This window comes from Centropristis striata, chromosome 18, assembly GCF_030273125.1.
Source record: "Centropristis striata isolate RG_2023a ecotype Rhode Island chromosome 18, C.striata_1.0, whole genome shotgun sequence".
NCBI classification, from domain to species: domain Eukaryota; kingdom Metazoa; phylum Chordata; class Actinopteri; order Perciformes; family Serranidae; genus Centropristis; species Centropristis striata.
Window position 1 is genome coordinate 8,679,293 of NC_081534.1, and position 26,702 is coordinate 8,705,994.

Below are 26,702 nucleotides of genomic sequence, written 5' to 3' on the forward strand. Positions count from 1 at the left end.
CCTGTGTGGAACCACTGATTTAGTTCAGCCTTTGTACAGAGTTAAAAAAAAATGTAGGAAAGGCTTTATTTGTATTAAGTATTGTAAGTATTATCTGGAAGATTAGGGTCAAGGTCAGAAATATGCTCTAATTTAAATAGTGATGATTGATTTTCAACATAATCTGGTATTTCATATACACAATCACTCATGCACACCAAAACTGGACTTGAAATGAAACAACTTATTACTGTTGCCATGTTTGTTTGTTGTCTCCTGGTGTCTCATACCAGACAAGCTCAGCAAGCCAATAGCTAGATAAGACCTCTTTATTATTTACAGCTAGTATAATAAAGACAAGTGTCAGTATACTTTTATTGTTGTTGGTATAATATAGTCTTTATTTTTCGCAACTGCAGTTATATTATTAATATAAAGCCATTTGAATCATATTTGATGCACAGCTTTGTGCAAGCTATTTGTCAATTTGATCAATATTTTCCTGAAAAATCTGTTGTACAGTTTGTTGTCTCCCTCTGGTGGAGGATCTGTGCAGTACAGCGCCCCCTATTCAAAGACCTGCAGGGTTTGTTTTTTGTTTTACAGAAAAATCTTTGCTTGAAAAAATTACATTAAGAATAAAATGTATAATCTAGCTTATGTTTCAGTATTTACTGAATTCAAGCAATTTATCATTACTTTGTATTTATCATCTTATTTGATGGTTGGAATGTGTTAGATAGATAGTTAGGTAGATAATATCTAAATCCCACAACCATCATGTTATTGCATTTTTATGATGAAATATGCATTATACCTACTACAATGTTGGACTTTTTTTTGCTTTAGTTGGTGCATTTAGAGAAGAAATTGAAATATTTTAATGTATTGTATATGTAAAACTTTCCTTTTTTCTTCTAGTCATTGAACAAATAATGTAACATAATCTCACACTCACTAGTGCAAAATTTAGTTTTTTGGTTCAAGAAGTCATGAGCATGATTATGGATAGTGAAAAAAATATTGCATAACTTTTTTCTTATGCATGCTTTTCTTCTGTTTTTTTTTGTCAAGGTCTAATAAATACTTCAAATTGAGAACATTTGAATAATCTGGCTTGTGTTTAATGATTGAGGCTTAAATGTGATTAGGGTTTCAGAGTCTGGAAATTCCTCTTAGTCTGGTGCTTGAAAGTGCTTGAAAAGCTGCATGCAGCCTATTAGTTATCAATCTACATGTGGTGTTGCCTTGTTGAGTCAACAGAGCACACGAGAGCCCACAGAGTTCCTTTTATTAGATTAAATCACAACACAGGGAGTAGTGCAGCCATGTCGTCAGGGACACAATACATGCTACAAAAGAATCCTTGTACACGTTTGCCTTTGCTTACATTTGGTATCTTGATAGCAATAATAGTAATAATAACAGAGTTGGAATTAGAAACATTGTCTGGCCAAAGATGTTCATGTAAAGAAGTTCAGATTACAAAGTGATGTGGGGGGACGAGAGATGACAATGGATGCTAGATCTTTATTGCAATACTGTATATTATAACACATCACATCTCCTTTAGCCTCCCTTTAAACGCTGCTAGTATGAACGCAGGCTGGAAAGTGTCTGTCAGACTTTAAGCGGGTTATTTCCAAATCATTTGTGGGAGGCGACACACTTCACTGAACTTCTCTACATTTCGAATGCATCAGTACGTGTACAATGTGTGAGAGACGGGAGTAAAAAAGTACAAAAAGATTGACTGATTGGTAAGAGAGAAATACTTTGAGGGTCAGGGAGGGCGAATTGTCCAACCTACTAAACACATGGCTTTACAGTACGGGCTGTCCTCTACTAGTTACAGTGTAGAATAATGAAAAACCATTCACTGCTCCGCGCACTACTTTAGCACTCATTTACTTCCACTGAAAAAGACAAACAAGAAAATGCTGCACGGGTTCTGATTTCTTTCCTTCTTTAACGCTCCTCGTATTGATATGCAACCTGCAGGCTAATTGGATAAAAGTGGATGTGATGGTAACTCAGTCTGATAACAATGCTATAAAATGGATCTAATCTCATTGAACTCCAGCTGAGGAAAGCTTCATTCAGTCTCCAGGGGATCAAGATGTTTGATCTCACTCGTTTGCTTCACAAATCTATCAATTTAGCTCTTTTTAGCAAGAGATTCAAAAATGACCTTCATCATCTCCTAATTTGTAATGAGAAAGTGTTTAAATGCACAGGGGCGGGGTTCTTTAGCAACATATACTACAGCTAATCTACAAGGAAACATGCTCCCACAGTTAAAGCAGTCAAAAAAAAAAGAAAAAACGCCTCGACAGATCACAGAAATTACATCCCATACGAGCAACACTTGTAGAAGGACCTACTGCAATGTGATTTTTTTAATCAGTAAAAATCTGCTTTGATAAGGCTTTCCGTCTTCGATTACAGGATGCAAAATGAGGAGATTTTTAAGGCAGAACCTAAAGGCATGCAAATTAACTACATTTACATCTTTTTTTACCGACAGTACAAGCATGTTCCGGAAGGAAAAGTTGGACGATCCATCTCTTCTAGAGCTAATATTCAAGACGATGGATAGAGTGTCTTATTGGAGGCAGATACATTATCATAGGAATTTGGTTCAGTTGACAGTATTATGAAACACGTACAGCTAGCATCAGTAAACTCGGAACAATAAATAGAGTAGCGGCAAATTCAACGTAGCACATCACTGATGCGCAAGCTCCAGTAGAATGAAAGTGTATGGAAAATACTTTGCACACTTCACATTTTGGCAGTTGATCTTTAAATAATTTAAATATATATTCATATTTATATATCTATATATATTATTTGTGCGAGGTGTTCATATGTAGTGTGTGTGTCTGTACTGTGAGTGTGTCTGTGGTGTGCACCCGCACACTGTTGTATATGTTGTTTGTGTGTAGATCTTTTTATAGCAAATAACATTCTCATGCACACAAGTGTTTCAAACACAAGAAGCAGATCCATTGAAAGGTAGTCCAAGCATATATATTATTTTTTTCAGTGGAAATAGCTGCAAACTGAATGGAACATGAAATTCTTTCTGTGCAGTCCGTGGCGGCAGGTCTCCTCCGGCCTATTTCTGGAGGTCACACTGCAGCAGTAGTACGATGGACGGGTCGCTCTTGGCCGCCTCTTTGAACTCCTCCAGCGAGATCTGGTCGTCGTTGTTCTTATCCATCTTGGAGAAGATCTTGTCCACCCTCTGCTCGGGCGTCAGGCCGTCCTCGTTCATTTTCATCATGATCACCGTGCCGACCATCTTGTAGATCGCCTGCAGGGGGAGGAAGAGAGCGGCAGATGTTTTAGGAGAGAGAGAGCACATCTTAAGTTCCCTCCACATTTTCTGTTCCTGAGCAAAGAAGACTGAAGGACGCATTTTTGTGTGGTGAAGTGAGGTGTCGGTGTCTGATGGTGCACAGCTGGATCACCTGTCAGCTGCTCCATACAGATAATATGATGCGCTGTCCCGAGAATAACAGCGATGCATAGTAACCACTATCAGCTTTTTTTTATTGATGTCCGCCCACATGACAGAACAGAATGTGAAAGATTAGTCTGTGCAAGAATCCACATATGGATGAAAAACATGATTCTATATTTGTGTTATGTACAGATCAGTCCAGCACAGTTTGTTATTGGCTTCCTTTGATGTAGATACACAACATGAGCCATTTCCTCTGTTTTTAAAGCAACTTCAAGGAACTTTCTAATTGTTATTAACCCTCTGAACCCCAAGCTGTTTCAGGGCTTGTATTTCACTGCAGCTCTATAGAATAAGCACAATCCTGGCTAGAAGTGGGAAAAACTCAAAAAATATATATTTTGTGCAGTATAACACGTTTATAATTACATAAATCATAAAAAAAGAGATAAAAACACTCTGATAAATAATTTATTTGTAAACTAGAATAAAACTGAATTTTTATATAAAACACTTTTCCAAGTGCCCCCAAGTGTCATGTATATTGGAGGGTGAAAATTGGGTCTCCACATGCTATATATATAGAACTATTTGCACTTTTTCCAACCTCCAACCTCTACTTCCAGACCCTCCTGTCCTCTCCTCTCTGCTCTGTGTAATCAACCTGCAGTTGTATCTGATTTTCAGTGAATATTTGTCACGTGTCCGTTGGTCTCAGCAAAATCAATCGTGGCTTCACAGTGTCACTGAGGAGCAGAATTTAATGTTTTTAACTGGATCTGGTTTTTTCCAAACACTTTCTTTTGGTGATATTTTAGAAGACATGTAGAATATAGCGAGTTTGACAGAAATATCAAAATTTTGAGCTTAGTTTTGGTTACATTTTTAAAAGGAAACTTTCGTAAACGATGATCCGTCTCCGGACCGTCGGAAAGTTAAAATGTAAACGATAATGATGGTGTTCACAGTTTCTTTCTACCATAAACAGTTTTATTTGGTAATCTTTTAAAGAAAAGTTCAGAGGGTTAAACCCTCTCTATTCAATATCGCTCACTCTATATAATACACACAAGCAAAATAAGACCATCAGTGGGATTATTGGCTATTTGCATGTAGTTATCATGTTTAAATTTGCTGAGCTCATGTTTTATTTGCTCTGTCAGATGTATCTAGTTCACTCTAGTCAGACAGGTTTCTACTATCACTGTTAATCTCATATAAGGCGGGTTTGATGGGAGGACTGACATCCAAAGCAACTCATGAAACTCAGATCAGACTGTGAAACTAGGCAGTGCTGAAATATGAAGCAAGATACTGTTACTTTGTTGCCTATTTCACTCCTCAAGTGTTCAATTTAGTCTTGTGATGCAGCTTGGATTTTAGCACGTCTTCACATTCTGTAAAGTAGCCGGGTGTCTTTTGGCCGACATTCACCCGAAAAAATGCTGTATTAAGTTTCTGCTAATGCAAACTGAAGATTTCCTACTGTGGCAGCTTCACATTAAAAGCATTTCACTGGTGAAACACAAGTTGATTTTTATTGAAGTAGTCACAGGAAATGCAATTTTCATTTTCAGCATTTTCTGACAGGTTGATATATTGCATGGAAGAATGAACAGACTGGTTGGTCACAGTGGGCCAGAGAATGATGGAAAGATGCCAGTCACTGCCCGACCTCTTTAGTAAAACAACAGTTTGTTTTGCAGCAATCTAACAGCATCCTACACATTAATGTAACCACAATTACAAAAAAGTTGCTTTAGCAGTTATACCACTTTATGTAAATTGAGGCTTTTGGTTGATGACATAATAAAACATCACCTAGAGGCCAATCATTGCCCCAAAGCACTCAACAAAGGTGAAACACTGGTTATTCTTAAATCTGGCTAGATTTGACAAAATTAGATACTTTAATAAAAATGTCTTATAATCTGTCAAAGCAATTTTGTAGTCTAAATATGTCAGATAAATTAAATGAACCCATGTTAATATGTCTGACATAAAATATAGTTATCCAAATATAATTCTTTACAATCTAATGTCTTTATTGCTCTTCCCGGCTATAACATTATAATGAGACGGAGACAAAGTGACCTAAATTCTAGATCAGTCTGCTCTAAACATGCACTTCTGCCTTTTGTTGCTTTTTTCATATTTTTTTTGGTGTTTATGAATAATTTGTGTGTTGTCAGGGCCTGCAGGCTCAGCCCTCTGCTTAACCTTTAACTACGTACAAAAAGCTGCTGCGTCCCTGTGACTCAGCAGGTTACAAAGAACAGAAACCATGTGGCAATGGTTCACGTGCTTGCCAAATGCTTGTTTCCCAGCATGCCAAACTATTTCTTTAAAAAAATAATGAGAAATGTTACAAATCAAAAATACAGCATTGCCAGTAAATGCTTTGATGCTACTTAAATGTTTAAATATACTACTTCAACTTGACTTGTTTCGATGTAGCTGTTGAAACGAAAAAAAAAACAAAAAACAAAAAGATGGTTCCAACATAATTGTGAGCTGTGATACCTCGATGATCTCCAGCATCTCCACCCGTGTGATCTTGCCGTCTCCATCCAGGTCGTACATGTTGAAGGCCCAGTTCAGCTTCTGCTCGAAGCTTCCTCGTGATGTGATGGACAGCGCGCAGATGAACTCTCTGAAGTCGATGGTGCCGTCGCTGTTCTTGTCGAAGGTCCTGAAGGCGTGCTGGGCGAACTTGGACGCATCGCCGTACGGGAAGAACTGGGATGGAAACAGAAAGAATAGATACATAGGTAAAGTTGTTTTTTTATGATCAAATCAAGCGACTGTCTCTTTAAGATCCCCTGCTCTGCTCTGATTGGTCAGTAGTTTCTGATTCTTCCACATCTGTGCTCTCTGCATCTCTGCACCATCATTGCAGCTGGGAATTACTTTAACTGCACTTTAGCAGCACTTTCTGCCTATATATAGTATAACTGTGACATCACATTGTTACAGAAGTTCTAACGTCTCGTTTAAATTTCTAAATACAGGCTTTGTGTAATTTGCAGAGGATTAATCATTTTGATACTTTCACAGTGGTTATTTGCACCTAGACCTGCTTTATGATCAATAAAGACATGGATATCTCACTCTTTACTGTATGGAACCTTTAATATTACCTTTAACAACAATGTATTGCATATTTTTTGCCAGTAGTTTTGGGTCTCCCTGTTTACCACTCTAAAATCCTAAAAATAAGCAACTTTTAGTCATAAACTTAATCCCTCTGTGACAAAAACACCACCCAGAAGTAACTTGTGATAAACTGTGACCCAAAAATGATTTAGTGGAATTCAGAGCCTTAGATTAAAGAAGTGAAGTAGAAGAAGATCTAACTTTGGTAAAAAAGGAGTGAGTCCACTATCAGATTTTTGCCACATCATGTGGTTGTTTACAATAAAAGGGCAGATTAATGAAAACAGATGGTGCGATTTGGGAAAATAACGACAAAGCATAATTAGCATTTTAAATAAATCGATGAACACTCATTAACTGTAGTAATTGAGTTAAATTTGATTTCCTATCCTCATCTAGTGCTTTTAGGCTCTGCCTCTGCAACCGTTATCTCTGTGTGTATTGCAAAACCATCCGTACTGCATAGTAACAGTGTATAATAGTTACCCTGGGAAACCTGTCACTTAAAGTCTACAGCCTGCAGCCTCTCCTTAGAGATGCATTAAAATTGTAGTTCTAAAACAGGCAACAACAATTACACTGCAGTCTGTATTGGTCCCTGAAAGGAAGCTGTCTTTTCCCTCAGGCCCATTCACAGGACGGTCAGGGTCAAAGACACACAGCAGCCATTCATTCACTCCCAGATACTTCACACACACTATCATACACACTTTCACACATGTCCTCCTACATGCCTTGATTATCAGTCTTTGTTACCTCCCTCACATCTTCTTTGTGTGATGTGAATGTTTTTATCCGTTAAAATATGTACCAAATGTTTTCTGACACTTTACTGATACATTGGTGTCACCCTGAGGCTAATTGAACTGTCAACTTTAATGGCTCCTGTGGTTCTTAGCAGCCCGTTTTTTAACAAAGTTACAATCAAATTTAATTTGATTTTTTAACTGTGCGTCGGGATACACTGCCAACAGGATAAAGAACCCATAACTACGTTTTTACTAGCTGATGAACCAATAAACGGAGCTTTACAAGGACAAAAGTAGACACAGAAAGACAAGCTTGTCTGTCTCCAATCTAGCGCTGCCACTGGCCAGCAGCCTGCTGTTCCGCCCATTTTCTGTAACTAGAGTAGTGTTAAAGCATGAGAGAATAAGCAAGCCAACAAGCTAGCTGCTAAATGGACTGCACTTCCATAACGCTTTTCTAGTATTTGCAGCATTTGCAGCCACTCAAATCGCTTTACTCTACAGGCGTCTACACCCAGCTCTTTCACCAATTCACACTGTGGCCGAGGCTACTCTACATGGTGCCACTGCCACCATCAGGGATTCCTTCATACACCGATGATGGCTCAGTATCTTGCCCAAGGATATGAATTTGACATGTAAGCTGCCATGGACAGGGATCGAACCACCTGACCAGTGGGCGAGCGCTCTACCACCTTAAGTTAAATTAGACAACTTCATGCTTGGTCAACAAACTCTTGCAACAGTGTAGGTAAAGCACTTTACTGTAGCATGTTTGTACTCATCTGTGGACAGCCTGTCAGAAAGAGAAATCATGGCTGCTCTATGATAAAAAATACATAAACGATTGTAAAGTTTTTCTTAAAACAAGGTTGATTTTGTATGTCCTTAAAGAGATAGTTTAGGATTTTGGACATGAAGTTGCATGAAATATTTGCCAGTAGTGTCATGGATGCAAAGCTAATAGATTATTTTCCAAGCTCCAGTGACAGCTGACTGTCATTGTATTTTCTGGCTTTTCAAGAGACAAAATAGTGGGTTGAGTGAGTTGGTTCCTGATATGCATGAGGACCATTGTTGTGGTGGAATGGGTGACCTTTTAGTATACACGTAGTTTAGTGGAGTAAAACCTTTTAGTTTCGTGACTCTGCCACTTGCCAGAACTATCTATTCTATACTATCGGAAAAAATCTGACACTGGAGCTCCCAAGGAAGCTAATAGCTTTGCATCCACTACACTACTGGCAAGTATTTCATACAACTTCATGTCCAAAATCCTGAACTATCCCTTTAATCCTTCTTAAGGAGCATACACCATTGTTTCACAATCTTGTAGCTAATGGTTAGTCTATCTTGGATTACTATGACATTGTGGCTAATTATCAAAATCCTGTTGCATAAAATTAAGTTACTAAGAAGTTTTACTTGTGGAAACAGGCCGTTGAGCCAGCTGAAAAATCCCCCGAAAAATCTTTTTAAAAAAAAGATGTCGCAGAGGAACAGTGGAAATGGAAAGATAAAATAATACATCTGCCCTTTGCACATATAGAAGGTTGTTGCACCATACTAGACCTTAATCTGCTTTGGTTGCTATCCCCCCAAAGTGAAAAGAATCAGCAAAAACTTAAAGCCCCCCCAGCGTGTTGGCAGTCCAAGCCATCTATGTCATCACTGCGCTACATGTACACAAGGTCAGGGGTTAATGCAGTAACGCTGTGGATGACCACCGCGCCCCTGCTCGGCTCGTAATCTGTTGTAGAGCGTGAACCCTGTGGGTGGCCGCCAGAAGCCGAGTGATTCATTAGATATAACCTTCCACTTGACCTCACTGGTAAAAACTCTAAAAGCCAATGGGTAATCTAAGCTGAGCAAGGTTCTGTCTGAGAACAGCCTTCATCAAGGAATTGGAACAAACTGGGAGATATATCCCATTTTGTTTTATAATTTGAGGTCATTTTTAAAAAGTTTATTTTGAGCTGTTTTGTTGCTGATCTCACAAAAATAACTCATTAATGGTTAGATGTATAAAAAGTTGAACTCAATATCTTTTACGTAAGACAGATACAAAGGAATCACTGGAAGAAGAGATGCTCTTGAACCTTGTGTCACCTCTCTGGCTTTTGTTTGCTCATATTCAGTAAATGCTGCAAGCCTGAATGTACTAAGTCAAGGTAAATCCGCTCAGAGGAAATGGAGTATTCATCATTTTAATATTTCATCTGCCAGGAAATGCCAACATATCCTGGCTATACTGATAATTGCAAGACTAGCGATGAGAAGTAGAGGACTTATTCAAGTCAAGTTTGAAGAGAAGGCTTTGACCCTTAAAGAAACGTCCTCTTGTTACCTCAAAGGACAAAAATGTCCGCACCAAAAAACGTAGTATTGTTGTCTACTTTCACTGAGTTAATGAGTGGAGGTGTATTTAGTTGGTTGCAATCTGCAACCTCACCGAGTTATGAACAACTTTGACAAATAGTCACCATTTAAGTCGATATGGCAAATGCTGCTAAATGCTTTGCTATTTTCTCCAGCTAGTTGCTAACTATGTCTGTCTGCTGTTTAGTGCTGGACAGGCAATAGGCAGTGATGTTTTAGAGCCTTTTTGTCTGCATCTAAAAGAAATGTTGGTGGGAGAAGTGATAGTAAATGGAAACACTAAATGTGCTTGCCATACAACCACGTTGTTTGTTTTAGGATGAAGAGATGTGACCTAGCACAGTTTGTCCCAAAGCAAACTGAAACTGCACCAATATGGAACATTATAGACAAAAGAGGTGAGCTGCTTCTTCTTCTTCTGTTTATTGGCGGTTGGCAAACCAGCTTCGAGGTGCATTACTGCAGTGGAACTATCATAACATATTCATTGGCTCTCTCAGTCTCGTTATGTTACATTCGGGAGCAGCTGCTGAGTCAAATGTGACACCTAGCGGTAAAAATCCAGTATATCAGTCTTGTCCAGTGTTAACATAATATCAAACCGGTTTGAACATTTTTACACTGGCCAAACCCTAAAACATGTGCCTTTTACATGAAAATGTCTGTAAAGCTGAGGGGAAACTGTTAAAACAAATTATTATTGTGGTTTCATCAGTAAGAGTGGTCTCTTTCACCACATAACATAGAGTAATTTCATCCATGATTAATCTAAAAAGTTTGATCATAGTAGCTCTCAACTCCACCGCTGCACTTTCACGCAGCACTCAGAGGCACGTGTACTTTTGTTTCACGCGCTACAAGACTGTTCTACACTGTGTCCTTGTCCGGGTGCACAGCAGACAGTCTCATCATACAGGCGAAGGAAAAAAGGCGAGGACGCAGCCTAGCCTCTCCTAAGAGTAACCGCCCCAGCACGCACAAACTGTCTAGTGTCACGACGGGAGGGTAGGCGAGGCCATGAATCCTAATGGAGAGGAGGGAGTGCGGTGGATGGGAGATAAAAAGAGAAAGAAGGGAGAGAAAGAAGTGGAGAACAGGAGGGGGAGGATAAATAAGACAGGGTTAGACAGTGAGAGTCAGTTCGGGTTGCAAAAGTGTCCATCTGCAATGAGGTCCCACCCATGTAAATTCTGCTGCAGTAGCAAACTGATCAGACTGCAGTGAGGAGTGTGTGTGTGTGTGTTCGGGGGGGGGGGGGACACAAGAGTGAAAACAAGAAAGAAAGGATGGAGTTGGAGGAGGGGACTGAAACGAGTGTGACAGAGGAAGTGTTAGAGGGAGTGTGACAGCGATAGAGCTCAGCTCCCCAACCAGGACCTGAACTGGCCTTGTGCTCCAGAGAAGACAAACTAATTTGAGAAAGGAACCCCCCTCGGGACGGGAGGAGGGGGGTGGGGGGGGGGGTGGGGGGGGGCTGCCAGGACGAACAGGACGGCGCCTGATGCTTTCTGCACAAATGCGACGTGGCTTTCTTCCCACGAGCGCTGCCTCCTGCCCCCGTATGGCCTCGCCTCAGCTCAGCTGTCCAAACCCTGGAGGAACAAGGAGGAGGAACGAGGAGGAGGAACTAGGAGGAGGAACGAGGAGGAGGCACGTGGACGGCGTGATGAGGAAGAGTTGGAGAGAGAGTGGGGAGGAGGAAAGGTGTCAGGGAAGTGATGCGGGAGAGATGTTGATGATGGGAGGGAGGGGGAGAGGAAGCCACTGCGGCTCCTCGACAATCTGGCAAGTTATGAAACACTTTATGTTATGTAAAAGGGAGCGGAGAAAGAAAGAAAGAAAGTGGGACAGGGTGGGGAGACTGTGAGATTCTTTGGTTCATCTTATCTGTCTCTGTCACATGTCAAAGCATTATCAGAGAAGTAGACAGCGACTGTCCAGGATGAGAAAGCTTCACTAGATGGCACACTGCTACCATCACAAGCTAAATGACCCGCTCTGGACTTGAAGCCACTGTTTCCTTGCCTTCACAGCTACGGGTATTAGACTGTTAACATTTCCATTAAGACTTATTTGTGTACTGATTTGGCTCCCATTGGCCGTTATGGCTGTTTGATATGCTGTTGGACTGGGCCATCAAAGGACAGGCTGGATGCCAGATTGTTTCTGTCCACTCAGGGAGGAGCAGGGCGGACAGGCACAGCTGGCTTAATAAAGGCTAATGTCACCTGTTTGTGTGTGTCAATGAGTGTGTGAGGGCCTTATTCTGTCAAACAGACACCCAACCCCCCCACCCCCCCCACCCCCACCCCCCCAACCGCCACCCAAAACATGCTGCTGTTAAATGGAACATTAAAGCCTTCATAATCAGACTGCAAGCTGGCACTGGTGCAGATCCAAAAACATAGAGAGGGAAAGCCAGAGAGAAGATAGAAAAACAGGAACAGGGAGGAAAAGAGTGAGAGAAATAGCGCGAAATAGAAAGTCACACTTAAACGAAGGCCGTTTCACACTAACAGAACAACGACTGACTGCAAGATCATAGAACAGATGAATATTGAGGCTCAAAACATCGCGGAACAGCACAAAGCCGTGATTCAACAGCCATTCCTCAAACGAGAAGCTCATCAGCAACACAAATGGCAAACGTGTTTGGTTTGAAAATAACTTCAGAGTTAGGTAACGGCAAATGTTTCGATCCAGATTTTTTTTGCAGTGGCCCTGCCCGCGCTGCCAGCTCTTCAGATAACAGCTAAGCTGGACAGACATCTTGTAGCTTAAAAGCTCCCAGTGATGAGCTAGAGAGGGTCAGGATTTAAATGAGATGAAGATTTGTTTACTATATGCACATTCTGTTGCAGTTTGGGGAGCTGCAGATTGCATGTAACTGGATTACTGTTATCGGAATACTAAAAAATAGTTTAAAAAATGGAAAATATAAGCCTTTATAACTGATCTGAGGGAGACTCCAGTAAGCAGCTCCGGGATCTTTCTGGCTGTCTGCAGCTTCCTGATAGACACCCTGCTGTCATCAAGTCACATTCATGTACTCTCCCTTGATTGTTTATTTATATTTTATATTTAATCTCCCTTAATTGTAATTCATTTTAATTTCAGAATCAGAATCAGAAATACTTTATTGAAATTTAGTTTGGCTCTAGTTACTCCAACCCAGAATAGAAATAAATAGAAGAAATGTTGCTATTTCTACTATATACAGACATGGAAAAAATTATTAGACCACCCTTTTTCTTCAATTTCTTCTTCATTTTAATGCCTGGTACACCTAAAAGTACATTTGTTTGGACAAATATAAGATATCATATTTGCACAGTTTATATATATACTGTGCAAAAAGGCAGGTGTGAAAAAATGCAGAGAGGAATTGATGCTGGTTTAAAGGCAAAGGTGCTCACACCAAATATGGACTTGATGAAGATTTTTCTTCTGTTTTGGGGTTTTTACTCAAAAAACTCAAAAGACTTTACTTATTTCTCCCCACCAACAGTATTTCGTTACACTACTCTATTAATTTTATGTAACAACCCACAAAACTGGTAATTGCGTCCTGATGTAAATAAAGTTTGTGCTCCTGGGGTGGGTTGTAAACTGACGCCATGGCAACCGCAAAGCCTGTCGTACCTGTGTACAGTCTTATTAAATAAATAAGGAGGCACATAAAGCCACTAGCTCTTATATTATGACAAGTAGTGGGCATGTCTTGATGTTTATTCATATATTTTAAAGTTTTTAATATACAACTTTGCTGTTGGCTCCACCACTAGTAGATAAAGAGAGATATAAAGGGAGAGAGAGAGTGTGCACTAGCTAAAGCCATGACAGACACAGAGAGAGGATTAAAGAGAGCTTCATGGGAGTTTCATACTAAATCAGACATAATTTACCATCAAATAAACAGTAGCTCTCCTCCTTTAGATACAAATGTTCTGGAGTCCTTTTATTAATCACATCCAAGTCAAACATCAGAGACAAACATTAGGCTGTTTGAAAATGCATTTCAAATGCTGGTGTTTTTTTCGTGAACCTGTCATTGTTCTAATTTGCCTAATCTTCACAGCTATTCAGATGTGGAGGGAATAACTCTAATGTTAATAGTAAAATGATATCAGTGATTCTTTACACTACTTGTGACTGGGGAAAGTAGTATTAATAATGTGATGTGTTACTGCACAACACAATATAACATTACATTATTAAAGAAATGATCATTTCCATTAGTGGATGATTTGGCAATATATGTACGCAATATTATGTGTATAAAATACACCTCCCAGAATTCCACTCAAAATAACAATGTGTATTTACCACAGGTTCTTTGTCAGAAAGCAACGGAAGACTTTTTTTAACGTTGCAGCCGTGTGTCTACCGCCACAATATGTAAACATACCACTGTTTCCTCCCAAAATACTTTTTATTAGAGGGAGGAAGACAGGCGTTTTTTAAATGTATTGATTCATTTTGTAATATTGTTTTTCAGCAGATATAATGCTGTTTTTATTGTGTTGGTGTGGTTTTATTGAATTTTTAATGTTTTCCACATCCTTTATCTGTTAATCGTGACCCCACCAGTCACATTGAAAACCTCTATATAGAGAGGCACTAGTAAATGTAAATACATTTAATGGCTATCACTGACAAAATGGCATGCATAAAAATCATAAAGATATAATTTGATATATTTATTCTTAAGTACTTTATTATACATTTAAAGTTTGACCTATGAATTCTATCTTGATCAAATAATAAAGGTTGTGAATCTTCACCTGCTGTATTAATCACACCTGACAGACAGGAGAACTGAGGAGCTGAGACCTCCTCCCCCCACTCTATCTCCACAACATGACCCAGTGGCTGATCATTCATGCACACACTGTCCCATAATGCCTGTCCTGGACTGCTGCCATGGCGATGCCATGCTCCGTTGTGTGTACCTCTTTTTTTCCACTGATAGTGTCTGATTCCATATCTATCCCTCTCCATATCTGTGCGTTGTCCCTGCTGCTTCTACAGTCCAGAGAAACACACTCAGTTACCTATACACACTTTTGGGAGCCCCACAGCTCATTTGTGCTCGTCATCCCTCTCCCTGAGCAATATGGATGTTTCAATATCATTTTAGCCCTGTGGATAAATGTTATCCTTACCTGCAGGACTGTAACTGCTAAGGAACCACTGAAGAGACTCCAGTGGCAAGAAGAGTAGCAGAGAATAAAACAGAATAGAGCACATCTGAGCTGCGCAGCTAATAATAATTAATGGTCTAAAGCCTATTAATATTTCCACTCATGAAGCCCACAAGGTCATCTCTCCTCGCTCAAGGGTCCAACAGGACACTCTGTACCGCCTGTAATTTTATCAACAATATGTAGCAGGCTTCTCATTGGCTATTCATCTCCCCAGCTTACAAGCACAGGTTTTAGAGGTCAGTCTGGGACTGGATTTTGCCCTTCAGAAACCTTGAGGTCTTTGTTTTACCATTATCGCTTCACTCCAAAAATCAGTCTTTAGCTTTGACATGTTTCTCCAGGTTTCTGTCGTTCCACGGTGGCACCAGAGGGCTGTGTAAATAATGCCTTATGTTTCATGCATCCCTTTGCTAACATTGTCACATGCAGTTAAGCATGTTTGGAGGAACACATAGCAGGACCTTGGCATGGCAGCAGGGGCTGTCGCTGCATATGGCTGTTTACATCGCTTCATCAAAGCAGCGCTTAGATGCTCCTTCAGTGAGCAGCTGAGAGAGAGAGAGAGAGGGAATACATGCATAATCCATTACTGGGGTATTTGCAGTGTGTGTGTGTGCCTGAGTGAGAGAGACGGAGTCTGCGTGCGCGGTTATATAAACCCTCAGTGACATGCCAGGCAGCAGCAGAAACTTAGCCAGCGCGCTGCTGTAGCTGCTACTGCTTCCAAGCCTCCGGGGTCTGTTCACATAGAAAACACACACACGCACACACACTCTCTCTCTCAATCCCCTCTGCGCTGCAAAATGCATTTTTAATCATCCTATTGTAATATTCAGGTGGGTGTCAGCTGTGATATCTGTGTCACCAAAGGTAAGCAAGTTAACAGTAATTCATTCCTGAGAATAATGTTAGTAATAACCACTTAAATAAGCACTTTGATTTAATTTAGGTTAAAGATTTCATGAAGTCAAACCTAATTTTCATACAATTTAGGTTCTGCAGTAGCCATTTAATGTCTAATTATACATTTAGAATCACAATTATTTTAGTCAGTACGAGATCATGATGATTTAACATTATTATTTATGTTTTAACAGTAAAAAAGTTTTTTTTAATTGATAAATGATATATACCTTTAAATAAGTGTAAAAAACATAAATAAAAGTAAATTAGATTAAAATAAAGAAGACTAACTACGTTGTGACTTGTTCACTTCCAGCACCGACTGAAAACTCTTCATTATTGCCAAATATAATCGGCACAATAATTGTGTTATTGTTGAAAAAAATGTGGTTAATCATCCAGTGTTAATTTAAATTCCCACACAAGAGATTTACAGGAAATAATTCATAATCAGTGTTACAGTTAGTAATTTTATTGCTACTGCTAATGCTAACGTACTGCAACTGTACCACATTAAAACAAAACTTTTTTTGGACCACAGGCCACAGGAACCATGACTGTTTATCAATAATAAATCTACAGTCATAATGAGCTGGTAGATGAAACGTAGATGCATAGATCCAACTTCTTAGTGAGGTCACCATCCTAAATGTCCTGCTGCTGTGTGGAAAAATATGAAACATGAAATCAGATCGTGGTTGCTTGTTGCATGATGGGAAGAGACTGACTGTGGCTGACTTCTTCATTAAAACAGTTTGTTTGACTGCACTGTGAACAGATACACCAGCTGCTCTTCTGACAAAGGAGCATTTGCTGTAATATCTGCTAGAGCCCGGCTGATATGTGATATTTGAGACTGATGCCGATACTGATTTAAGAGGAGAAAATTCATTAGGCGTCTTTCCACTGAGTACTTTCTGAGTACTTTTTGGAAAGAGTGTTTTGGCTATGCCCTCTGCCTAAGTTCCCATATCGGTACTTTAGCTGCTAACCAACGGAGTCCCAATGTGACAACAAATGTGACAAGCAGTGTTGCCAACTTATCGACTTTGTCGCTATATTTAGCGGCCATTCAGACCCCTCTAGTGACTCTTTTTCTAAAAAGCAACTAGCATCAAATCTAGTGACTTTTTCTGATGTTATTGGAGACTTTTGGAGACTTGCTACTCTTCTTAACATGCAGCAGATGCCGTCCCAAAGCTCTCACAAGTGGCCCAGTCCTCCCGCAGTGGTCTCTCCCAGCTGCAGTGAGCAGAGCAGGAGATTTCTATCTATCTTGATCAAATAATAAAGGTTGTGAATCTTCTCTGTATACACCTGCTGTATTAATCACACCTGACAGACAGGAGACTGAGGAGCTGAGACCTCCTCCCCCCGACTCTATCTCCACAACATGACCCACTGGCTGATCATTCATGCACACACTGTCCCTTAATGCCTGTCCTGGACTGCTTATTGCCAAATATAATCGGCACAATAATTGTGTTATTGTTGTAAAAAATTTGGTTAATCACCCAGTGTTAATTTAAATTCCCACACAAGAGATTTACAGGAAATAATTCATAACCAGTGTTACAGTTAGTGATTTTGCAACTGCAACTGTACCACATTAAAACAAAACTTTTTTTGGACCACAGGCCACAGGAACCATGACTGTTTATCAATAATAAATCTACGTCATAATGAGCTGTTAGATGAAACGTAGATGCATAGATCCAACTTCTGAGTGAGGTCACCAGCCCAGTCCTCCCGCAGTGGTCTCTCCCAGCTGCAGTGAGCAGAGCAGGAGATTTTAACGCCTCAGCTTCCTGTTTGCACCAGTCTGTAAATGAATCGCACATGCGCGAAATCGCCGCTCAGTAGCGGCTCAGTAGCTAACCAATGAAGTTGGGTGGATCTCTCTCCCAGGCCACACCCATAGCGGCTCACTGGAGGGAAAAGTACCTAATGGAAACGCGTCTGTTGATAACTGATATGGTGGCTGATATAGTAATTTTTTGAGTTGGAATGAAAATAAACTGTGCACTAATTAATCACCACTCTGCAAATGAACCCTGAGAGCTACTTTCTTTAAAAGAAGATATAAATACTTTCTATTAAATAATTACATTGTTATACGGTACATTACACAAACAATGTATTTCTGTCAAGCCAATTCTATAAACTGGTCAGTTTCAGGCAATTGCTGACAATTTAAAAAATTAAATAATAAAAATATTAGAAACACCTACCTACACATTATGTAAAAAAAAAAAGTTTTCATAACGGCACATATCAGACAGCGTATACATCGATACCAATAGGCCTTTGTAAGGGCCAATATCAGCCGTCAATATTTATCAACCATCTGACCATGTCTTTAAATCAGTAAGCATTGGGTCCCCAAATCAACCAGGAATGATATCTTAAAGAGCAACCTAACACTCAATCCACTATGAAATATCATATTATAACCTGAGGAACTCTGACCCTGAGCTACAAGGCAAAGTCATATTTAAAACTGTTTCACACGTGTGCAGGTCTTTTCACCACGTGGGAGATACTGTTGGAGGCAGCCGTACATGTTTTTCCCACTGGGCTGCTTGTTATTACGATTTATACGACACAACGTGAACACAGCATGACTGAAGAGCGTTCAAAGATGCTACGATGAGGTGAACGTGGCAGGCGTCTGTCTCTGGCTGCTGCTGGTAAATCACACTGCATTGATACACGAGTGACTTTTGTTTACAGTCAAGGTCTGTAAGATTGTTTTGGTCTTGAGGGATGAGCATCTGATTCAGTGAGACAATAGGCTTGTGAGAAGAGGAACCACTTGATTAAAACACCAGCATAACAAGCACTGTTTGTGTGTGTGTGATAGTGTGTGTTGGAGTGAAGGAGCATATAGTGAAGGGTGGGAGTCCTCTTGTTTGACACCACATTCAGTAGATTGACTAAAAGGATTTGAATGGCTGACTAGATTTCCCTGCTGTCCATCATGGCTGATTGGGTTCGGCTGATTCCTGGAGAGCGCAACATCGTTCAGCTTATGATTTAAGAGGAATTTGGGGCAGACCTGTCTCTGACCCTGGTTTATCTGTGGTTACAAAACACCCATCTGGCACCAATAACTGTGCACGAGGAGTGTAAATGACAGCACAACAGCAGATGGCACTATTGAGTGTGGAAACATATTTTATGCCTCGGGATGGTGAGAAGAACAGTTATCGACATCGGGGAAAGAATGACAGAAGGAGCGGAGGAGAGGTAAATACATCAGATTACATACCATTATTACATACAATAGTCCTATCGTTAAACCCACATCGTGTCCTGCGCATTCCACCAGTGCCATATTCCTGCCTGGTCTAAATCAGATAGAGACAAGCAGCCAAGCAGGACAGGAAGGAGAGTGTGACTCAGTGCTGGCCGCCAGGTTTGGCAGGTAGACCTGAGGGTTACCCTCTGCTCCTTGTGACGCAACTCACAGCGAGGCACAGCAACAGAGAAAGAAGGGAGGATTTGCTCGTTTTATCTTCACTTGCCAGTGGTGTGTCCAGAATGGCTGCTCTCTAAAGGGCTTGGCAGGATAAATCCACAGCAGCTTGTGCAGTTCGAAGCCACCTTTTAAAAAGCTCATAATCGGCCTGCGAGCGTCTCCCACTCAGCCGGGCCAAAAGACAGCGCCAGGGAGAGAAGACAGAGGCGATCGAAAGAGAGCGAGATGTAGCGAGAGAATACCACACGACCAAACATGCACACAATTTTCTACATGTCTACACTGTGGTTCATTATATACATTGTGCTTTAATTCTGCATGACTCATCAAATGTCCTTGGCTATTCTTCCTCAAGCATGAATCCATCATTCATGGTTTCTCTATCATGTCTGAGACTGTACGTGTGTATTAAAAAACCCTCTTATGTCTCAATCTTCATGCAAACATTTGCACTTGCTGCTGCCTGCAAATTATTTCCATCTGACTTAAAGAGAGCTCAAACACCCACAAGATGTCCAATATGTCTAAATAGTTGAGATCATCTCATTAAAGCCAAGGATCTAAATTCAATGTCCTCCTCCACTCAAAAATGCATTTTTCTTGGATTATGTCACCTAAAATGTCTAACCTTGACTATACTGATTTGTCAATTTGTGCAAGGCTTGACAGTAATGGCAGTAACAGCTTTTTAACATGTAAAAAAAAGGAACAGCAAATAGCAAAATGTGCAGCCTAAAATAAATATGTTTTAATATTTAAGATTTGTTATCTAGATATTGCCGTTACAGTCAGAACTGGAACCAGACAACATATTTGTCAAGGCATCTGTTTAAGAAAATGATGAGATAAAACACACATATATTATCTTAATTACTCAAACTACCACTTTTAAAAGTTAGTTTTCTAGTTGTAACATTGTAGCAGATATTATTGTATTTTTCACAACTGCTAACCCTGTGTCAGCCCCTGCTAGTTACAAGCTAACAAGGTAATACAACATTAAGATGCTCAGATGCTATCACAAGATGCTATCATTCTCTGATACGTCTGTTAGTCACGAATTTGAGTGCATGACAGACTCTTCATCTATGTCTGGAGGCACAAATACGACACAGTAAATGGCTGAAAATCTGACGTTTCCTCTAATGGAGAATAAAGACCAGACGCTGTATTTTCTGTTAGCATCTGCACTACTCTTTCACTGGTCAACCTAGTATGTGAGCAGTAGTGGTAGGCTTCTAGTTTATTTAAGATGGGACAACCTTTTAGACTAAATATGAATCATAGCAAGAGCCTTTCTACATAATTTAAAACGTGTTTGGAGGAGAAATTTAACATGTATTTATTCTCACCCTAAGGTGTAGGCAAATAGAGATATACCTGTATTTTCATGACACAGGGACTCAAAGGTCACAAACAGACCTGTGTCCCATTTTAAGAGCACCTGCATTACCAACACTGTGTAGTTTTGCCAGCCGACTGCAGTATATAATTAGCAGTGCTCTAAATGTTGTTGTGTGGTGTATTAATGTGTTCCATTAAGATGAACAGCACCAACCTTTCTCTCTATCCACTTCTCACAGGTATTGGCACCTTGCCCACTCTCTAGCGAGTGTTTGCCTGAGGGGGTAACTGCGTCTGTTTGGCACAAATTTCTAACATCATTTTTCTTTTATTTTGAAGGTCAAGTCAAATGCATTTTCAATGTTTGTTCACATGAAAGAAAATGTGTCCCATCTATTTCTGTGAAAAACCAAAGTTGGTGTTCAAAGTCTCTTTCACACAAGGACTACAACCCTGAACTCATTTAGATAACCACAGGAGCTGTATGCAAGAACTAGGGCTGTCACAGTTCTCAAAATATTCTCAATCATTCGCTTTTACTTCTGATTTAAAGGTCATAATTTAATTTAATTTCGATTCAAACATTTTTTAGGTAATATAAGATCGACAGATTATTTGGTTATATGCCCTGACAACTTTCATTTAAATTTGCAAATTCGTTTTTGAAAAGACAGACTACTGAAGTGTGATATATGGCCATATGATCGAATAATTTATTTAAAATGTAATAATAATAACCTGTTAAATAACTTTATAACAACAGCTCGAGTTCCTCAGAGTTTACAAAGTACACCTGAATGCACCATTAAGTCCCTGTTGGCTCCCACACACTTTACTACTACAGCAAACACCCAACAATGGCCCGATACATTTCCATTTGAAGATAGATAATTTTTGGATTATGTCCTGCCTCTTGCATGCTCTACGCAGGTTTAACCCCTTACCTAAACGTAACGGAGTACTTCCAGTAAGTGAGAACGTATCTGATATGGACAGTCTCCTATTGTGTGCTACTTATGTGAAAGCATAACTATTGATGAGAAACGAGAAATGAGAAATTGAAACTACTTACAAATTTAGTCTTTTCTCTATTCCTCCACAGTAAAATCAGGTAAATGAAGGCCTATTTATTGACAGTTGGAGGAGACGTGTAGGTGGTCTTCATAAAGCTGTAGTACGTAAAACTGTGATTTCAATGCTGGTGCAGTACATAATCTCAGCAACTGCTTCTGTTTTTTCAATCATTGCAGTTGTGTTCACAGTAGCCTCCATGATCCAGTGCTTATGATCAACTATATTTGGAAAAACAAGCTCCCTGTATAACTTAATTTGGAAATCTGGCAGCCATATTATCTGACACACTGACTGTACCCATGGGGAATGAGATTCAGATGTTGCTGATTAAGAGACACTCTCTACATAGCCATAAATGGATTTACACAACTTTACTAATGTGGTTATCTGACTGTTCAAATAATATAGATGCAGTTATGACACCATCTGAACCGTGACACGAGCTGTAATGTAGATTGTATAATTTTGTGGCCAAACAAGCCTTTGTCTCTCATTGCTCTAATTGTTTCATGTCCTGTTTTCTTGCCCTTCAGTTCTGAGATCAGTTTCAATCTGTCAGGCAGTTAGGTCATGTTAAGTTATGCTGATCAGACAGCTGGGTCAGTCAGGACAAATGACAAGACTGCCAAAGAACAAAATGTCAGAACAGAATCTGTCTAATAGCACTGACTCTCTGGACTTTTATAGGGAGACAAACATTTTGGGAAGTAGTCAATCGCTTTGACAATAGTATTGTTATTATTGTGCACATTAAAGATAGCGTTTGGTTTTTCTACAAAATCAAAAATAAAATTTGTGAATAAGCATATTCTCCCAAATGTGTAATTATTCCTTGAACTGAACATGTGTTCTGCCTCATGTTTGTTAAAAAAAACAACAACAGAATATTAGATAGACATAAGAGAGATATAAGGAGTTAAAAGATAAATTAAAGGTTAGAATGATTACAACTGGCATGACATAAAGAGACAAACCAAGAGAGCAAAAATGAGACACAAGATAAGGAGAGCAGGAGGGAAAGAAAAGGACAGCCAGCCTCCTAACTTAATAATGTTCTACTCCCAAGCACTACAAGCTGGGGAGAGGAGGGCCACTCCATTGATTAGCCAGGCCCATTCTATTTACAGAGTCCTTTGACAAATGCAAGTAGACCAAACTTGACCTTGAGTGCATATTTGGATACACAACAACATCTTGACATCTATTTCTTAAAATATTTTTGTCATAACCATTCTATTGATACAAACCAGATTCTTAAAAGATGGGGCAGTGTTTTTAAACATACACTCATTCTGAATTTGATGTCTGCAACACGTTCCACAGAAGTTGACACAGGGGTATGTTTACCATATTTACATGTTATGTAGAATTATACTAAGAGTCCTTACGGGAATCCCCTTGCTTGTCTCCCTTCCCAGGAAGGTCAGAGGTCAGTCTGATGGGGGTTTAGCATTTCTCTCATGGGGGGATCAACAAGATCTCAGACCTAAACAACAGCATAGAGCATTTGCCACCACCACCCACAATGACACATATTAGCGTTTGTTGAAATGAGCGTTCTAAAAATAGCAAACACGTCATTATACATACACGTACAGTTAGCGGCTGTGAATAAGGCTGCAGTTTCTATGAATTTAGGCTACAAAACCACTGACCTAGGTTTAGGGTAAAAAACGTCCTTGTTAGGCGTTATAAAAGACAGTTTAAACAGTAAATAAATAGGCCATATGATCGAATAATTCATTTAAAATGTAATAATAATAACCTGTTAAATAACTTTATAACAACAGCTTGAGTTCCTCAGAGTTTACAAAGTAAACCTGAATGCACCATTAAGTCCCTGTTGGCTCCCACACACTTTACTACTACAGCGAACACCCAACAATGGCCCGATACATTTCCATTAGAAGATAGATAATTTTTGGATTATGTCCTGCCTCTTGCATGCTCTACGCAGGTTTAACCCCTTAGCTAAACGTAACGCGGTTTGTTAGACTCGTCCACCTCCCCTCTCTCCCTAACCAGTCTGGGTGGCCTGAACCCTTGTTAACCAGTTGGTCATTCCCAGTGCCACCCTCTGCATGGTGGGATTTATACCTGCACGGTGGTGTGCCGCCTTCACCATCAACCAAGATAACTGATTTATTCTTACAGAGGACTTCCTAATGTTTACACAGAGCTAAATCTGAATATGATTTCCCCCCAGAACGGGCCCTATTATCTTACTTTGTGCATCTAAAAGCACCGACTAACTTTCTCCTCCTCTTCTCACACTGCAGCAGCAGCAGCAGCAGTCAGACTCGCTGAAAGTTGCTGAATAATTAAATTACAACTTGGCCATGGAGCAAGGGATAGGTCAAAAGCAATTCATTATTATAAATCCCACCATCCATTAGTTTCCCTCTTCTCTGTCTATGTATCTATTGTTCGAGCTGCCTCCCTGAGTGTATTTATGTCTGTTTTCTCTGTTACAGCTCATTTAAGATGCATCTCGCCTGCAAGCACCGACACAGACACTCTCTGCAATTAACACAAATTTTGTGTTCTGAAAGATGGGAGAAAATTCAGACTGGAAAAACCACTGTTTGTCTTTGCAAAAATTACAGTCTGCTTATTCACTGCAAGATTACTGATTACTCTCCTCCCTCTGTGCTTTCTAAACATGTAAACTAGTCACTATCATAACTCATTCATAAGTCATTTTGTCCAGAGTTTATCATTCAATTTCTCTGACTCAAATCTTGGGATTTTGTTTTTATTTGAGCACAGCATGACTCACACAAAGAAGCCATTTCAAGTGAACACAAAGTGTTTCGTGTTTCTGAAGCACATAAACAGAATTTGTGTGCAGCGTTCGGCTTTGTGTGTGTTGTGACAGCAATGGCATGAGAGCTTCTGAGATGACAAAAGCTATTTTTAGTGTGTGGCAGCCACAAGCCCACTTGGACGTAGAGAAAGGGGGGTGAGAGAGGAAGTGGGTAAAGAGAGAGATGGGAGGAAAAAAGCTAGAGATGAGAAAGTAGGTTGGAAGGAGAACCAGTGACATATAGTGACAATACTAGCCAAGTTATTATGCCATTTTCCAGTGTGAAGGTACACCACTTTATTTTTTATTGATTATTATTTTTTCCAGTTTGAGCTTTAATAAAGTTGTTGGAATTAAAGAAGCACAAAATTGTATCAACATTTTAAGAGATTGTTTGTGTTCACATATTCTGGTATGACGGACGTAGTTCTAATAGTTCTATGTTTATTTAGAATATACATAAAGAGATCTGAGGTTGTGTTTATATTTGTTACATTTGTCTAGTGTTCATATACATATAGGATCTTTATTTACTACAGGCAGATATAGGATGCATGTGGGGAGGAACAGAGAGTGGTGCTTGTGGGATGTAGAGAGTAAATATAGGTCAAAACAAGTTTTGTGTACTGTTACAAGTTAGTAATGAAGTGGCCTGAAAGCAGTACCAGGATGGGAACCGTCTGCCAGGATTTTGTGATCTAAATCTTTAAATAAGGCCCCCATTTGGCTTTTCCCTGCCAGAGTAGCCTTGTTGTTTGCAATATTGTAAAACCAACACTATAGAGTGCCACAGGAATTAGTTCTTAAACCAGGAAGTAAGCTAGCATTTTAGCGTCCTTGGGTCTAACCTCTCAAACTCAATGAGGATTTTGAATGGGTTTTTGATTAGAAGCCTGAAATAAGGTCTGTGGTTGACACAAGCTGAAGAGATGTTCGCGTTTTGTTGTATGACATAAAATACGTTAGTAAATACCTCCACTTGTGAAGCAGTTTTTAAGTGTCCTTAAAAAGGTGGTTGCTAACAAGTGGCTACTAGAGGTTGTCGGGTACATTAAACGCCATCATGCTAGACACGGACAACAACTCACTCACTAGTCCGCCTTACAGCCTCTAGTCATGTTTTTTAGTGCTCTTGGAAAGTGTTGTAGATTGTAAATTATGTTAATAAACAATTTATAAGGCTAAAGATTCGCTAGCTTGTCAAAAGCGCTAGTTAGCTTGTCAGCCATGTCTGAAGCATAATGGCTGTGACGTAGAAGTCATGTGACCGTGGTGTTGTTCATTATAGCATAACGCTAGCTTTTTACTTCTGTCAGCTGCATTAAAGCTTTAAACATAATAAAAGCGGTGTTCATTTGTGAAGATTATTCTGCTGAACAAAACGTGTAGGCATCAGAAACGTGTGTTTGCCACAGAGCTTATTTTCTGCCATTATCCTTAATCCAATGCAAAAATCCATAGGCATTCTCAAGAGAACCCATTGTGATTCTACAATTCTACAATGTCATTTAGCAGACGTTTTTATCCAAAGCGACGTACAAATGAGAGTAATACAACACAAGCAAGGATGAAGTCAAGAAACATCTCAAGAGTAAGAGCCGTGGGTTCAGTTTGAGTCCATTAGGACACAAGAGCTTTACAGGTCAAAGAGCGGTCAGTGCGATACTTGTCGTAGTCGTCAGTGTAGATCAAGAGTGAAGGTGTTCAGTAAAGAGTTGGTCTTCAGTCTCTTCTTAAAGATTGAGAAGGAGAACGGATGGAGCCAGACGTGATGCTACTTCCGGGTTGGCCTACAAACTACATCATTTCGTTTGCTCTATGGCATAGATATTTCAAGTATTGTTTAGCGAAATTCTGTTCTGTTATGCAAATTTGCAATTACTAGTTCACAGTATTTCAAAAAGACTTAAATTAGTCAATTAATTATGCTATCAGCCAGCATAAGCTAATCACAGGTATCATATATGTTATAAAATCATGAACAAAGAAGAGGAATGGTAAAAATGTATGTATGCTAAAAACAAAAGAAATCAGCCAATATACAGTAGCACTATTGTTTTCATGGATCAGTCTGGCACTAATCAAAAGCTCTGCCTGAAGTAACGACTAACAGTGGAACACAGTGTATTTAATTGAACTGTGGTTGTAGGGGAAT

General features: G+C 39.7%; 1 protein-coding gene across 1 annotated transcript in view; it reads right to left on the reverse strand.

Moving 5' to 3' along the window:
• Positions 1 to 1,254: 1,254 nt before the first annotated feature.
• vsnl1a (visinin-like 1a) overlaps positions 1,255 to 26,702 on the reverse strand; it is a 46,635-nt gene continuing 21,187 nt past the window's right edge. Inside the window, exons 3-4 of the mRNA XM_059356216.1 lie at positions 5,972 to 6,187; positions 1,255 to 3,298 (exon numbers count right to left, since the gene is read on the reverse strand). Coding sequence (XP_059212199.1) covers positions 3,101 to 3,298; positions 5,972 to 6,187 — 414 coding nt within the window. The 3' untranslated portion in view covers positions 1,255 to 3,100. The remainder of the gene's footprint in view (positions 3,299 to 5,971; positions 6,188 to 26,702) is intronic.